Below are 14536 nucleotides of genomic sequence, written 5' to 3'. Positions count from 1 at the left end.
GCCAAGAGAGGCAACTTCTCCAGAGCCTACAATTAGGAATTAGCTGCTAGCCAAAGCAGTACAAGAGAGAGTGAGCAAAGACAAAACCGAGCCCTGCTTCAGCAACCTTGCTCCTGCACGGAGATGTTTAGAGATGTTGATAGAGATGGGGATTAAGGGAGCAGCTGTCCATAGCAGCAAGAGTTGCTGGCTGCTGTCACCCCTTCCCCCAGTTGCTACTGGTGCTCCAGAGATCCTGTCCCGCTCTGACCTACTCCTTTGATCCAGGCCATTAATAGCACTGCCTTCTTTAGAGTCTGACTCCAGCAGCACCTGAAGGACGCTGACTTATTCATTGTCCCCTGGTGGCAGCTACAGTTCACAGCCAGACACATCCTGCAGGTCCCTTTAGTCACATGAGATAGTCGGCAGCACCGTGCTCACTTGTGAAAATGGACCAAAGTGGTCTGGCTGCCCCACAGCCAGGCTTCAAAGCCTAAGAAGCTCAAGCACAGCCTGAGCAAGTTCCTCATGCATTTACTGTGCATTGTCCCAATGATCCTATCTATCATACACTTAACTCGTATTTTTAACCAGCCAAGTGTGTTCACCCTACTAAACTCAACCAGAGGCATTAGAAATGCACACTCCATGTCCCAGTGCAGGGCTGTGTCCCGAGGTTCCACAGACAGACCTCATCTGGTCCACGCATCTTCAGTGCACAGCACCACGTGTGTGCTGCGTGCACCTCAGGAGACCTGAGATGGGCTGCAGGCGTCACGCTTCTCAGGGTGTCTGACTCACACTGCCAAGCACACACTCTCTCAAGCTGCGTGGCCTGAGCTGCTACCCTTGCTTTTTTAAGCCTGTGCAACCTTGTCACAGCAAACAAGTGCCATGTAGGAATCCCTTTGCCCCCAGGTGCTTGGCAGGGCTCTGTTCTTCAGGACAAGCCCCAGCTGTCTCCAGGTAACAGCGCGAGTGCGTTTTTCGCCGCTTCTCCACACGCTTCCCGTCTCTAAAAATAAGCTGTTTAAAGATGCAGTTCCCAGTGCTCACCTGGGAACGCAGCCTGTCCCCAAGCACCGATAAGATCACGATTTCACAACCTCTCAGCTCACCTCCTGAGTGAGCCTTCCAGCCACACTCAGTTCACCCCACGTGGCATTTTCCCATGGGCTCATGGCCTCCCCAGCGTTATGCCGGGAGGCGCTAAGCCCTTTGTCCCAGCAGCCTATGGCTCCGTTGTCACCTAAGCAGCATCTTCTCAGGTTAAACTAGAGACACCATAGCATGGTTGTGTCCAGAGAAAGGGCAGCAGAAGGGCCCTGGCTGGCTGTTCTGGGGCCGGCTGCATACCAGGCACGGCCGTGAGCATACGCTGTGCTGTCTCTAAGGCTACAAGAAGAATACAGAGCAGAAATTGTGCAATTATAGGAGCCTTTAATTTCCCAGTGAATGCCAGGCAATAAACAGCAGCAGAATGGCAGGGCTCAGGTATCCAACAAAAGAGAAGGCGAATTTCCTTATCGATTTACCACAAAGTGAAACATAACGTTATTTCAGCTGTGGTTTTAGCAAGCAGTAATGTTGCCCTGGGAGCCCTGCAGAGAGGAGTGGGCATCCAGCAACACACAGAGCATGCTGGGGAGGGGAACCAGCCATGGTCAGAGCCCAGCAATACGTTTTACCGTCACTCAGTGGGGACACGGGGAGCAAAACTCAGCAAAATATCAATGAGGGAGGACGTTTGCTGGAAACTGAGGAAATGGAAATACTGCAGGATAAATGCAAAACAGCAGTGTGGTTCTCCTGTGAAAAAGGAATGGCGTGATGCTCAGATGCATCAGACAAGTTATTTTTAGCAGAGACAGAAACATCACCGTCACTGCGTGAGGCTTTAGGAGACTTCTTCCAGAATATCCTTGCAGCTCCGCATCCAGAAAGGATGAGCTCCACTGCACACAAAGGCTGTGAGCTGCATGGATACTGAGACAGACCAGCCCCAGCTGACAGGCACACAGACCGTGCTGCAGCTCCTGGCTGGCCAGGTGTCCTGAAGGAGGTGCTGCTTCAGCCCCAGGCCTCCAGGCTTCTGCTGGTCTATGTGAAGATAAATAATCATTTCCTTCTTAACTAGCTTATAAGAGTGCTGAGGTATTCCTTCCTTCTTCTGAAGCACTAGAGACCAGTGCTGGACCTCATGCCCCAGTGCTCCCAGCATTACCTTCCCAGAGGTCTGCTCACATAAGGCTTAGCACAAAAAAAACAAAACAAAACAAAAAAAAACACCAGCAGTTACATTTTCTGTGAGTTTTCCTTTTTTCTTCTTTTTTTGATACTTCTCCAAATCTGGGACTATTTCCTACATCCTATGCCATTTTTCTCACAAATTCCTTGCTACCACCAGACAGTAGATCTGATGGCCACTTGCTTCCTGGGACATTACAGCTGCAGACTTTTCTATAGGAGGACTCAAGAAGCATTAGCAATACCTGGTTACTGGCTGGAGCAGACATTCAATTTAGAGGCACCTACAACACATCCATTGCATCCTTACACACAATTGCTTATGGGATGGCCCTGGAAGAATATCCCAATGTGAGCAAAAGGACACGAGGTGTCTGCAAAGCAGCTGTAGGAGGGAGCATGGAAATGAACCTCTCAGCTGCACAGATTTAAAGCACACACAACTCCTGGCTGTCCACCAGGGCCAGGGGGAGATTTGGGGCGAGTGGTGTAGGACAGCAGAGATGCTGGAGCCTTAGAACAGGATGAGCATCCCTCCCAGTTCTCAAGGGGACCTCTGAGCTTGGAGGAGTGGAGTCGGCCTGAACCCCAAGGGCTGGGATCCTAGAGGAGGAAACCATTGAGACCATGAGGGGCTCTGCACAGTGTGGTTGGTGTCTGTGTTTTCAGGCTGAGCATCACAAGTCAGGTCCTATCAAGCTTGCCCACCCCCATGGTGATGTGGGTACTTGGTCCTGGGCAACACACCCCTCCCCCCCCCAAGGCCCCAAATAACCTTGTCTGAGGAGCCTTTGCCACCAGCTGGGCGACAGGAAAACACCTTTCTGCAGCTCTCACAGCCTCCACAACAGACTTTAAATCAATAACCCCAGAACACAAGGCCAGGTTACTGCGAACGGAAACCATTAAACTGCAACACAGGAGGATAAAGCCAGCCTCCAGCACTTGAAAGATTTATAGGGCGCAACAGCAGGGTGTTAATTCTTTTGGCAACACAAACGCTTTCACACCCACTGCTTTCCCTCAGCCACAGGAGCAAGGAGAGGGGACCACATGCAGCCCAGAGATGTACATGCACGGTGATGCTGTGCTCATGGGGCTGCCTGAATGCCCGGCAACCATGGGGGCCAATTCCCTCCTGGCCACTAGCACATAAGGCTCTGCTACACACATCTAGTTGTGTCCACAGAGCACCTCACTCAGCAGGGTGCAAAGGCCCAACCAAGGGCTCTGTAGCGCTGCATTCCCATTGACATCCCATTGCATGCAGCCACCTCCTCAATTTCTTTCCTGGACAAAGTCCGGGGCCAGGCAGGGTGGGAGACCACGTCAGAGCCTCACTTCACATACTTGGGGTACCAGGAGGACGCCTGCCCAGAGCTAAGTCAGGGCTCATGCCACCCAGGATGCAGACAGAAGCAAGGCTTTGCCTCTCCAAAATCACTGCACTTCCCAGAGGCCCATGCACGCAGTGGTGGATCTTGTGATCTTGTGCTCTGCCCATCAGCCCCATCCCCTGTAGGGTGCAGGTGGCTGCAGCCTCTCTTCAGTCGCAGCCTCTACTTCAAGGGACAAGGTGTCAAACCCCTCTTCCAGTGAACGGGAGCACAACCAAGCAGCAGTCTGGAAAGGGACACACTACCACCCTTGCACACGTGGTCCCCTGTGCTGCTGCCACAGTGGAGGGCTGCAGCCCCCATATCCCATCGGAGCAGCTGTGGATGGGGATCTTGTACTGCCCCTGCGTGGCCACCACGGGAGGTGCACGTGGCCCCAAAACCTACAGATAGCCAGAGACCGAGACACAGAACTTGTTCACCCCGTTAGGCCATTTAGGGGCTAACACAGGGACTGGAGTGCCTCGGCCCCCATCCTGCCCCACTTCCCAGACATCCCAAACCCAAGGAGTGCACGGTGTTAAAAGGTATCTATACCCTTCCCTGTCCCAGGGCCAGACCCAAGGAGCCTCCTGCCCACCTTGAGCACTCAAGGGGCCACACCAAGGAGGAGACAAGGCAGAGCTGGGTTTGGGCATCCACATTTATTACATGGCTCGGCAAGCCCGAGGCTGCCACTCACCTAGGCCCTTCCAATTGATGGGAAACTGCCCGTCCTCCTTAAATACTGGTTATAAAACAAATTTTTTTCCTTTTTCTTTTTCTTAAAAACCTCATCTTTCTCTCCACACTTTTTTTGTCTTTTGTATTTGAGTATAAAAGCAGGGGCGGGCGCTCCGCCGTGCTTGCTGCTACCTCCGCAGGCTGCGCTGTGCCTGCCGCAGCAGCGTGTCGAAGTCCAGCGAGTCGAACTTGCTCTTCACAGGGGCTGGATCGAAATCCTCTCGGTTGGAGTCTGAAAGATATGGGGAGAGCCTGCCCTGAGCCACATCTAAAATCGGTGCTGGGCTGGGAGAGAATGCAGGGGGGGAAGGGGGATCCAACCACCCACTGAATGCACGTGGGAAGGAAGGGATCCAGGGTGCAACTCACCCAGGTCAGCATAGTTCCTCCTGCAGAACTGCCGGCGGCCACCAAAGCACAGATCAAAGGGCTGCTCATCCGGACGTCGCAGCTTGTGCCCGCTCTCAATGGCAGCAAAGGCCTCCTCAGCATAGCGATAGGTGACAAAGCCGTAGTTATCCCTGGAAGCAAGAAGGAGATGAGCATGGGCACAGTCACACCATCCTCTAGAGGAGCTGGGAAAGACCAAGGAGAGCTCTTACCCCTCAGAGCGGAAGTGTAGGGTGCACTCCTCGATGTCCCCAAACACTGAGAAGCGGTGCCGCAGCTCCGACCGTGTCATCCTGCTGGGGATCTTGCCAATGAACACAACTCGCCGCTCCTCCTGCGGGCAGGGGCACCCTTCTGTGAGACGATGATCTAAGGAGCCCCAAATCCAGCTTCCCAGACCCACAACACATCCAGCGTTCACAGAATCATCAATGCTGGAAAAGACCTCTAAGACCATCTAGTACAATCGTTGACCCACCACCACCGTAGCCACTAAACTATATCCCCAAATCCACTCACTATTGCACGTTCCTTCTGGAGGATCCTCTGCCTTTGGTAGTGGTCCTGTGCATCGTAACTGTATCTGTAGAGCAGAAAACAAACTTGTGAGCTGTAGGGTTGAGGAAGGTGTTGGAAGAGAGTTATCTCAGGAGCAAGACACGAGGGAGACACCTAAGGAGTAGGTGTTCTGTGAAAGGGACCACTCACCTTCTCCTTCTGTTACTCCTCCTGCAGGGAGAGGGCGAACGGGAGCGGGACTGCCTGCGGGACGGGGACCGGGAGGAGTAGGAGGATGAGGAGGAGGAAGAGGAGGACCTGTCTCGGGACCTGCCACATGACCCGCAGCTGGAGCGGGAAGACGAGCTGTGAGAACATCTCGAGCGGTACCTGGAGGGAAAAGGAGAAAACTCAGCACCTGTGTCCAGCATGAGGCTCTGGGGATGCAAAAGAGCTCCATTCTGCCAAAACACCCAGCATGGCACATGGACAGGACATATCAGTATCCACAGGGTGAGCCTGGCTATGGAAACATCTGCCCATGTTTGCCATGGGGAACAAAGGCACTATAAAGGTGCTGCTCCAAACCCCACAGCCTAAACGGAGTAGGATCTCATCACACAACCTCCGAAGAGCAAGACATGGGTATATGGGAACCATTCAGCATGGCTGCAGCCAGGTAAGGATCCAGAGAATGTGGAGCTGCTGCACTGAACTCTACATGGCACACAACGCTAACGGAGCCACTGCACCTGCATAGCACCCAGCAGCCACTCCGGTCAGGAGCTGAGTGCCTCCAACCATACACACCATGGGCCATGGCATTCACCCCATATGGGCTTCACTGCCCATAGCCCCTGGCCTCCAAGCAAAGGTGCAGCACCCCAAACCCTCCAGGGCCAAACTGCGCAGCCTCCACTCAACAGCAAGGCGCACACACTGCCCACAGCTGGCCCCTGGCATTGACAAACCTAAGACCCAAGCCCAGGGACTGGCACATAGCTTTTGGGGGACAGCAGGTCAGGCTGACATCACCCATGGGGACACTGGACAGTACAGCGTTCAAGAAAAGAGGACAGAGGGAGTCCCAGCCCAGCTGGGTTGAGTGGCAGGGACACATTCTTGCAACACGCAGATGCACAAAGGCTCCAAAGAAAGTTACCCCACAGATGCATCAATAAGGAGTGCGGGGAAGCAGCAGAACAACAAACTCAGATGGGTTGCTCCCCTGCTCACCCCCAGCAGCTCCCCGCTGTGCCTGCAGCTTTTCTCATTCCTACATTTAGGGCTATACCAGTACAAACACCTGCATTCATCCCAGAGAAAGCACCCAAAAGCCAAGGCATAACCAAGGGCTCACGTGTGTGCTAGCACATGGTGGGGCTCCAGGAGGGGCAAGGAGGCCTCGTCCAGAGGGGGACTCAGCCAGACCTCTGACTGCTTAGCTGCTCACCCCTTCAGAGGGACCACAGGGAAACACCTTCGCAAAATATCAGCCACCAGGCAACACCCAAAGAGCAAGCCGACCCCACTCTGCCACTTACCCTCGCCACCGCTTGGGCGGTGGGGACAGTGACCGCGACCGGGACCGGGAGGATGAGGATGATGACGAAGACTCGCTGGCTCCATCCGAGCTGGAACTGAAGGAGCGGCTGGCCCGGCTGCGGCCGGCCCTCCAGCTGCCCGCAGAAGGGCTGGGCGAGTCCTGCGGTCTCCGGTAGCAGCGCAGGGACTTCTTGGCAGCGACACGGCCAGGCTGGGTGCTAGGGGTCCACACCTCCTGGTCCCGGCAGGGAGACGCAGCCGGGGAGAGGAGCACTGAGGTGGCGGGGCTGTCACCCCCGGTGACGGCCTTGCTGGGGACGCTAGTCCGATAATCCAGGGGGGTTGGGCAGGCAGCCCCTGGGGACTCCTGGCTGGGACCCACTGAAGTGGCAGGGGCCGGCTTGGGCTGGTCCAGCGTCCGTTTGGTTAAGGAGGAGATGGGCTTGATGGTGATGTCCCGGTGGTGCTTGACATTCCAGCGGGAGCCGCTCTCAGTGGCGGGGTGCTGTGTGCCAGCAATGCTGCTGTTCTCCAGGCGTGTTGTGCGTGGGATGCAGTAGTCATGGTCACCTGAGCAGACGTGGCTGGGGGCTGCGCTGCCAGGTGCTGGGCTCCTCCCCTGGAGCTTGCTCTGGGGCAGGGGTTTAGCTTTTGTGAGCTTGGTGGTCCTCTGACTCCCTTCCTGAGGTGCCGACGCAGGTGACTTGGTCTTGGCCAGCAGTGAGACAGTGGGCAGCGGCTTCCAGAGCTGGTGGGGAGGGGTCGCCGGGGGGGTGAGCCCTGCAAGAGTAGCACAGAGATGTTAGGACGGGGATCCTGATGAAGAAAAGAGGGGAGCACCCTCATTGCAGTCCACCTGGCTGGAGACCTCACCCAAGCTCCCATCTCCCCTCAAGCCCTGGGTTCCCCTCCAGGCAGCTCCCAGCCCCACAAAAGCCCGTGATAAGGCTCCAGGTGCTCCCCTCCCTGCTCCTGGGCATCACCTGCCACGTTGGCCAGCTCCGAGGCCTGTAGGCTGTCCGGGGGCTTCCTCTCTGGCTGGGGCTCCGACCTGAGAAGGGGAAAGGAGCTCTGTAAGAAGCAGCTGCCTCCAAATTCTGCTCTCAGGGACACTTGCACCCACCCAAGCTGCCTTAATAGGGGGCACACGATATCCAAGAGCTGCAAAGACAGACCTTGCAGATCCCAGTCCTACATCGGTCTGTCAGGACTGAACAGCCCAGGGCTGCCCCAGGGCTCCATGCTGAGGCACACGGAGAACCCTGTACTCACCCAGCACTCCTCGCTGGCCGCCTTTCCTCAGGGGGCTGCACAGGAGCCTCCTCCTTCTTGGCTGAAAAGAGAATGGGTGGGTGAGAGCAGAGCTGGAAGGCAGCAGACAGACTGTGAACATGAGGAAGAGGTTTCAAGGCATCCCCGCCCTTTGTAGAGCTTTTGTCTTTTCTTCCCCCACTTTTTCTTCCCACCATCATCTCCTCAGCTGCCCCAGAGATGTCAAAACAACTGACTCAGGACAGAAAGGAAACAAAGGCAGAGAAGCCCCTGGGCAAGGCAACCACACAAGGTACTATCATTTTAGGAGCACATGCAGCACAAGGACATGGAAGACCCTACAGGGGACAACATGCTGCATCCTCACCTTCAGATTTCTCAAACTGCTCCAGCAGGCTGGACAAGTCAGCAGCTTCGATCCCTGGACCACGAGAGAGCACAGGTCAGTTTTGCCTCCACCCTCTTCCCCTGGGCACACTTCAAGCTACAGCAGCTTCAGTGCCTCCCACAGCAGGGACGGGAGCGCACAGTTCTGCAGTCCAGTTTAGGCACCAGTAAGCCCAGGCTATAGGCAATGAGGATTTACAAGACTGCCAAACACACTGGCCAAGCCCACAGACATAGCTTTGCCACCCACCCCACTGCAGATCAGCAGCTGGAAGCAGCCCCTGCAGACCCCCACTCACCAATCTCACTGATGAAGGCCTGCACAATGTCCTGGTTGCTGTCACTGGGCTGTGCAGGGCTGATGAGTGGTTGGTGCCTCCAGGGCCGTGCAGCAGGCGGCTTGCTGCTCTCCCGGCATGGTTTTGGTGGCGGTGCTAGAGCCTGGGTGACGGGCTTGTGACTGGGTGGCTCCAGTGGGGTCTCGGCTGGCTCCACAGGCTCCTCTGTAAGGCAGGTGCCAGGGGACCCACCAGCAGGGACAGCAGCAGCTGACACCTCTGCAGGAATGACAGCTGGGGCAGCCTTTGAGAGCTGGACAGGTGCTGCAGGTGGGGGCTCCTCCAAGGGTTGGGTGGGAGCAGCCTCAGTTGGAGCTGGGGCTGCAGGAGGGACCACGCTGGGCTGGGCAGCAGCACCTGATGGAGTTACTAGTGGCTGGGTGGGGGGCAGAGCCGAGGGCCCCTTGGGGATGGAATTCTCCCCCACCAAACGTGCCTGCCTCCTAGCATTTGATACCCTGCTGACCCCTGGTCTGGCCTGGCTGCCTGCAGTCCCCATCTCATTGCCTGGAGATGGCTGCACAGGGATAGCTGGCGGCTCTGAGGCGGGGGGAGACTGCCCATGCAAGAGGGCCGTGCTGGGGCGGCCACTAGCTGGGACTGAAGAAACTGCTGCACCCTGCAGTGCAGGATCACCGTATGCCATAGGAGGCACTGGAGGTGGTGGAATGGGGATGCCTGGCCAGTAGGATGGGGGGGCCCAGCCCACGGGGCCGTAGGGGCCACCGGGGATGAAAGGTGGGGGGGGGGGCAGGGTCGGTGGGGGCCAAGCCATGGGTGGGGGTGGGAGGCTGGGCACCATGTGGAAAGTGCCAGGGGGTCCAGCGCCAGGTGGTGGGGGCAGAGCATGGCAGCCCAGGGGCTGCGGACCAAAGCAGGGCCAGGAAGGCACAGGTGGATACACGGCATAAGCACCAGTAGTGGCTGGTGGTGGCATCCCAGGGGGAGCTGTCCCAGCAGCTGGGGGCACAGTAGGTGCAACAAAAGGTACTGGTGTCACTGAAGGTGGTGGGGCTGAGGCAGGTGCTGGAGCTGGCGCTGGAACCAGAGCTGCAGGTGCTTTGCTGGCAGGAGGCGGCCCAGCAGGGGAACTGGCTGATTTCTCCAGGCTCTTCTGAGCCCTAGCTGTTTCGCTGGGTGGGCGTGCAGGTGCCACCAGGCAGGGAATGTCTGCCAGCTCAGTGGGAGGCTCAGGGACGCTGGGCCACTTGCTGACTGCTTGCTTCTTGCCCTCCTTCCCACTGCCCATGCTGGACTGGCGGTGCTGCATGCGCATGCGATACTCCCTCAGGCTCAGGGCCTTGGGTTTGGCCTCCTTGGGCAGGGTCTCACTCGGCTCTGCTGTGGGCACACTCTGGGTCGGCTCCATGCCTACATCCTGCTTCGGCATCCCAACAACTGGCTGTTCAGCCCCTTTGTCCTCCTGCTCCACCAGACTGGGTTGCTTCCCTGCTAGTGGCTCCTCCGTGGTTTTCTCCACAGGCACTGCAGTCTCACCCTTCTCCAGCACTGTGTCTGTCATTTCTGGCTCCAACTCTTTTGGCAGCTCTGGGGGCTCCTTTGTGGGCAGGGAGGCCCCTGCTGTGCCCCGGGGGCGGCCACGTGGCTGTGGTGCCCGATCAGCATGCAGCTCCATCTGCCCCTCCTTCCGTGCTTGCTCCAGTTGCCGTGCCAGGAAGTCAGAGACCTGCAGCGAGGGCCGTGCTGCCCGCCGTGACCTGCCTGAGCGCAGCCGGTGTGCCATGCAGTCTCTGCCAGGTCGGCCCTCCTCACTTGGACCTTCCTCCACTTTCTTTTTCCGACTCTTCCTTGCTCTCTCACGGCCACGTCCCTTCTCACAGATCTCACGCTTGCTGCTCACTGCAGTCTCCACAGGGGTCTTGCTGTCCAGTGCTGCACATGAGGGCTCCTTCCCAGGTGGTTTCTCTTCCTCCTCCATTCTAGTTTCAGGTGCTGGATCTCCTGGCAGCTCCTCTCTGTGCACTGGAATTGACTCTGCGTTGCTCTCTGTGCCCAGTAGCTGGGGCTCCAAGTCAGGGAAGCCGGGGGCCAGGGGCTGCAGCACCACGGGGATCTCCATGTTCTCACCTTCCCTGGGTACGATCTCCAGCACAACGGGACCGCTCAGAAGCTCCTTGGCCACGGGCTCGCTCTCGGGGTCCACACACACAGTGAAGGTGGGCAGGCAGTAGGGATGCATGGACTTTACCAGCTCGCTCAGCGACACATCACCCGTGTTGATGACACAGGGGTCTTCATGCTCCTCTGCCACCACCTCGGGCACATTCGTGGAGAACTCTGCAGCCTCCATGCTGCAGTCCAGCTCTGGGCTGGAGGCAGCCTCCTCATCTTCCTCCTCCCCGTCACTACGCTGCAGGGGGAGCTGCTCATGGGCACGGGGCCGCCCCTGCTTCCTCTCCACCCGCGGGGTGCTGCAGGTTTGCTTCTTTGGTGGTGGTGGGTCCTCCAGGCCGTGAGCAATGCGGTCCCAGGCCAAGTCCATGTCGGTCTGGAAAGGGAAACCAGAGCTCACGTCAGCTCCCACCACTTAGTGACGCTCTCTCCCAGCTGCACTGGGGGCATCGCCATCCCAGAACCACTCCTCCAGCTCTCCCTGCTCACCTTCCCAGCTTCAGTTACGCTGCCACCACCGCTGAGGGACCAGAGACCCTTGGGCTGCTCCAAGGCAGGGCTCTTGCATTCAAGAACTGGCCGGGATAGGCTGAGAAACTTCTGGAACTGGTGGAAAGATGGATAGAGGATGATGCATGGAAGGTACAGAGCTCCCAACAATGTTGTCACCTCACCCCAGGCTGGTTGTGCAGATTGGCACGGAGCTCCTGAGCCTCCTGTGAATCCCCCACCCTGCCAAACATCACACCTGAAGGCTCAGAAAGGCATTTGAAGTTGAAGAAGAGGCCCCACCACTCACCGAGGGGTTCTCCCGCTCCCGAAGCGAGGTCAGCAGCTCTGTGTCCACAATGGTGTCGAAGGGGGACAGGGTCTCATCATCTGTGCTGTCCAGCATCTCCGTGATGGCAGTGAGCAGGGACAGCTCATTCTGTGCATCCAGGCAGGCCTTGCCCTGCAGGAAGAGCGGGAGGTAGCTCAGAGGGCACTAAGGCACAGCTATGGGGCAGCAGGGCCCCACAGCGGCCCAAGGCCACCACCATGCACAAGGACCCACCTCGCTTAAGGAGAGGTCCTCAATGATGGAGATGACAGAGGAGTCAAGGTAGTTCTGCATTGTCCCCAGGATCTCCTCAGCCTCTGGAATGGTTTCTGTATCCAGCGACAAGTTCAGGTCATCATCCTCAAAGGAGAAACACTACAGGAAGTGGGGTAAAATGGATCAGCACTCCACAAACCATCATCACACACCTTCAAATGAGCAAGAAGCTCAGAGCGCACCACAGAGACCGTAATCCCTCACTTTCTGGGACAGTTCACCCCACCCCACCCCAATGCACAAAGCCCCGCAAGGTGCTGTGCCACCAATCCTGGACCACTTTCCGCCATCACAAGCACTGGACTGGAAGCTCTCACCCAACAGTTTTGGGACTGGTGAAGAACAGTAAATGAAGCCCAACACATTCCATATTTGTCTGATAGCACTCTGCTTGTGCTCAGTGGGCAGGGGAGATGCACACTTCCCTCCTGCGCCCACAGACCATCACATGCTCCTTTGGTTTTGGCTGTCGGCGCTTCAGATAAGCCCAAAACATTACAAAATGTGCAGGGCTCAGCAACAGGGATGCATCCGGCTGTCACTGCCAGGGCTGGAACCATCACTGCTCTGAGCACACAGTGCTCATGATCCAGCATCAAAAATGCTCCTCACTGCTCATCCCCAGCACCCTGGGTCCTCTGTTCTTCCCAGACCCCTGGCACATTGCAGTAAGGCTGCACCACAGCCCTCAGCAGCAGCAGAGGCACAGCACTGGTGTGTTGCCGGCACGAGACGGTGTTTGGGTTCCTGCTTACAGATGGGCTTTGGCAGAGATAACGCAGCTGGGGACAATAAATGCCCCAAGGACAGAGACCTGGGAGAGCTGGCAGGGAGCTGCCAGGCAGCCTTCCTCCCCCAAAACACAGCCAAACCCCAGCCACACACCTACAGGTCAGCATTACGCAGCCCACTGGTGACATTCCCAGGGTCCTTTCTACTGTGTGAAAGAGAAATCAAACCCTCCCACTCCCAGGGCCCTTTCCAGCCCATGAGAAGGCCACGTCCCAGCGCTCCCCAACTCCTTTGACTCAGTGCCTCGCCAGGAGTCCCACAGTCCTGAGTCACCCGTGTTCCCCGGGGACTCTCTTTGATCCACCTGGGGCCGGGCACCTCCTCCTACCCTCGCGTCGGGGCGGGGGCACAAACCCGCCCGGCCTGCTCCCAGCAGAGCCCCTGCTGTGTCCCATGGTTGGTTTTAAAGTCACGGGGATGTTAAAAGGATGGGTACGGGCCCTGACCACACTGCACCTGGGCGCGCATCGAGTACCATCAGTGGGGAAGGCATAGGACGCCCGCAGCCCCAAAGGGAGGGCCAAGTGCACAGCTGGGCTCTCCCACGTACCAAAGTCACAGGCACCACGGGCACGTGCACACGAGCTGCTCGCCCCGCAGAGCTGTGCAGGGACACGCGTGCCCCGGCTGCGCCCCGGGCAGGGCGGGGAGCTCCGGCGGAGGGCACGGCCCCTTCCAGCGACTGTCAGGGAGCGCCGCGCACAGAGGCAGCGCCGTCCCAAACGGGCATTACGGTGCGAAGGGCGGGGGTACGAGAGCGCGACGAGGGATCTCGACAGGAGTCCGCATCGCAGGCACAGCCGAGGGACAGGAGACAGTGACGCGAGGGGCGGTCTGCGGCACCGCACCGAGCTGGGAAGGGCAGGGACGCGCAGCCCCCCGATGCCCGACCCCCCCGGGTGATCCCCACACACCCGCCGGCCCCGTCCTCCCGTCCCCCCGCTGTTTCCCCAGGCCGCTGACAACGCGCAGAGCCCGCGCCGACGGCAGCACCCGCCCGCTGCCCGCACACCGCCGGCACCGGGAGCCGCGGGGACCCTCCGGACGACCCTCCCTACAGCCCCCGCCCCGGGGCAGCCCCTGCGGGACGGCCACAGCCCCGCGCCGCGGGCCCGCAACCGGCACACGTGGTGCTGCAGCCGCGGGAGCCGCCCCGGCCTCCACGTGTCACGGCGCGGCCGCTGCCGCCGCCGCCCGCCGCCTACCTGCAGGGGGCTGCCGGCGCGCAGGGGTGGCTGGCGAGAGGCGCCGCCGCCTGCCGGTCCCCGCGAGGCGGCTCCGGTCGAAGCGCCGCAGACCCCGGCCCCGACCCCGGCGGCGGGGAGCACCGCTCCGCCCCGCAGCGCCGCCATCTTGGCGCCTCCGCTCCCAACGCGGCCACTGCCGGGCGCGACACGTGACCGCCGGCGGCCCCGCACTACAGCTTCCGGCAGCCACCGCGCCGAGCCGTCCCGCCCCGCGCAGGGCACGCCGGGAGCGCACCCCTTCGCCGCCGGCACAGCGCCGCACCGAGGGGAACGCCTGGCGGATGGCGGCTGTAGCGACGTGAGGCGGCCATCTTGAGTACTGAGGAGCGCAGTGACTTCGCCGCCATCTTTGTAGAGGGCGAGGGCTGAGGGAGCGGCCCCACCCGTGGTGCGCGGGGGGCGGGGCGGCACGGGCGTCACTGGCGGGAAGCGCCCAATAGAGGCGGGGCGGGAGCGCGTTTTCCCGCGGTGCCGGCTCTGCTGCCCACG

The 14536-nt window shown here is 58.9% G+C and overlaps 1 protein-coding gene across 1 annotated transcript; it reads right to left on the bottom strand.

Annotated features, from left to right (window-relative positions):
* Positions 1-4251: 4251 nt before the first annotated feature.
* PPRC1 (PPARG related coactivator 1) lies at positions 4252-14409 on the bottom strand. Its single transcript, XM_052677380.1, is given in 15 exon segments — positions 4252-4581; positions 4719-4870; positions 4952-5073; positions 5259-5322; positions 5448-5627; positions 6782-7562; positions 7766-7833; positions 8055-8115; positions 8422-8475; positions 8741-11288; positions 11402-11518; positions 11712-11864; positions 11967-12107; positions 14006-14299; positions 14302-14409. Coding segments are annotated over 15 exon segments (4932 nt in total). The 5' UTR covers positions 14395-14409; the 3' UTR covers positions 4252-4477.
* Positions 14410-14536: the final 127 nt, after the last annotated feature.

Source organism: Tympanuchus pallidicinctus, unplaced genomic scaffold (assembly GCF_026119805.1).
Source record: "Tympanuchus pallidicinctus isolate F22 unplaced genomic scaffold, pur_lepc_1.0 scaffold16, whole genome shotgun sequence".
Lineage (NCBI taxonomy): Eukaryota > Metazoa > Chordata > Aves > Galliformes > Phasianidae > Tympanuchus > Tympanuchus pallidicinctus.
This window is presented reverse-complemented; position numbering and strand designations above follow the sequence as displayed.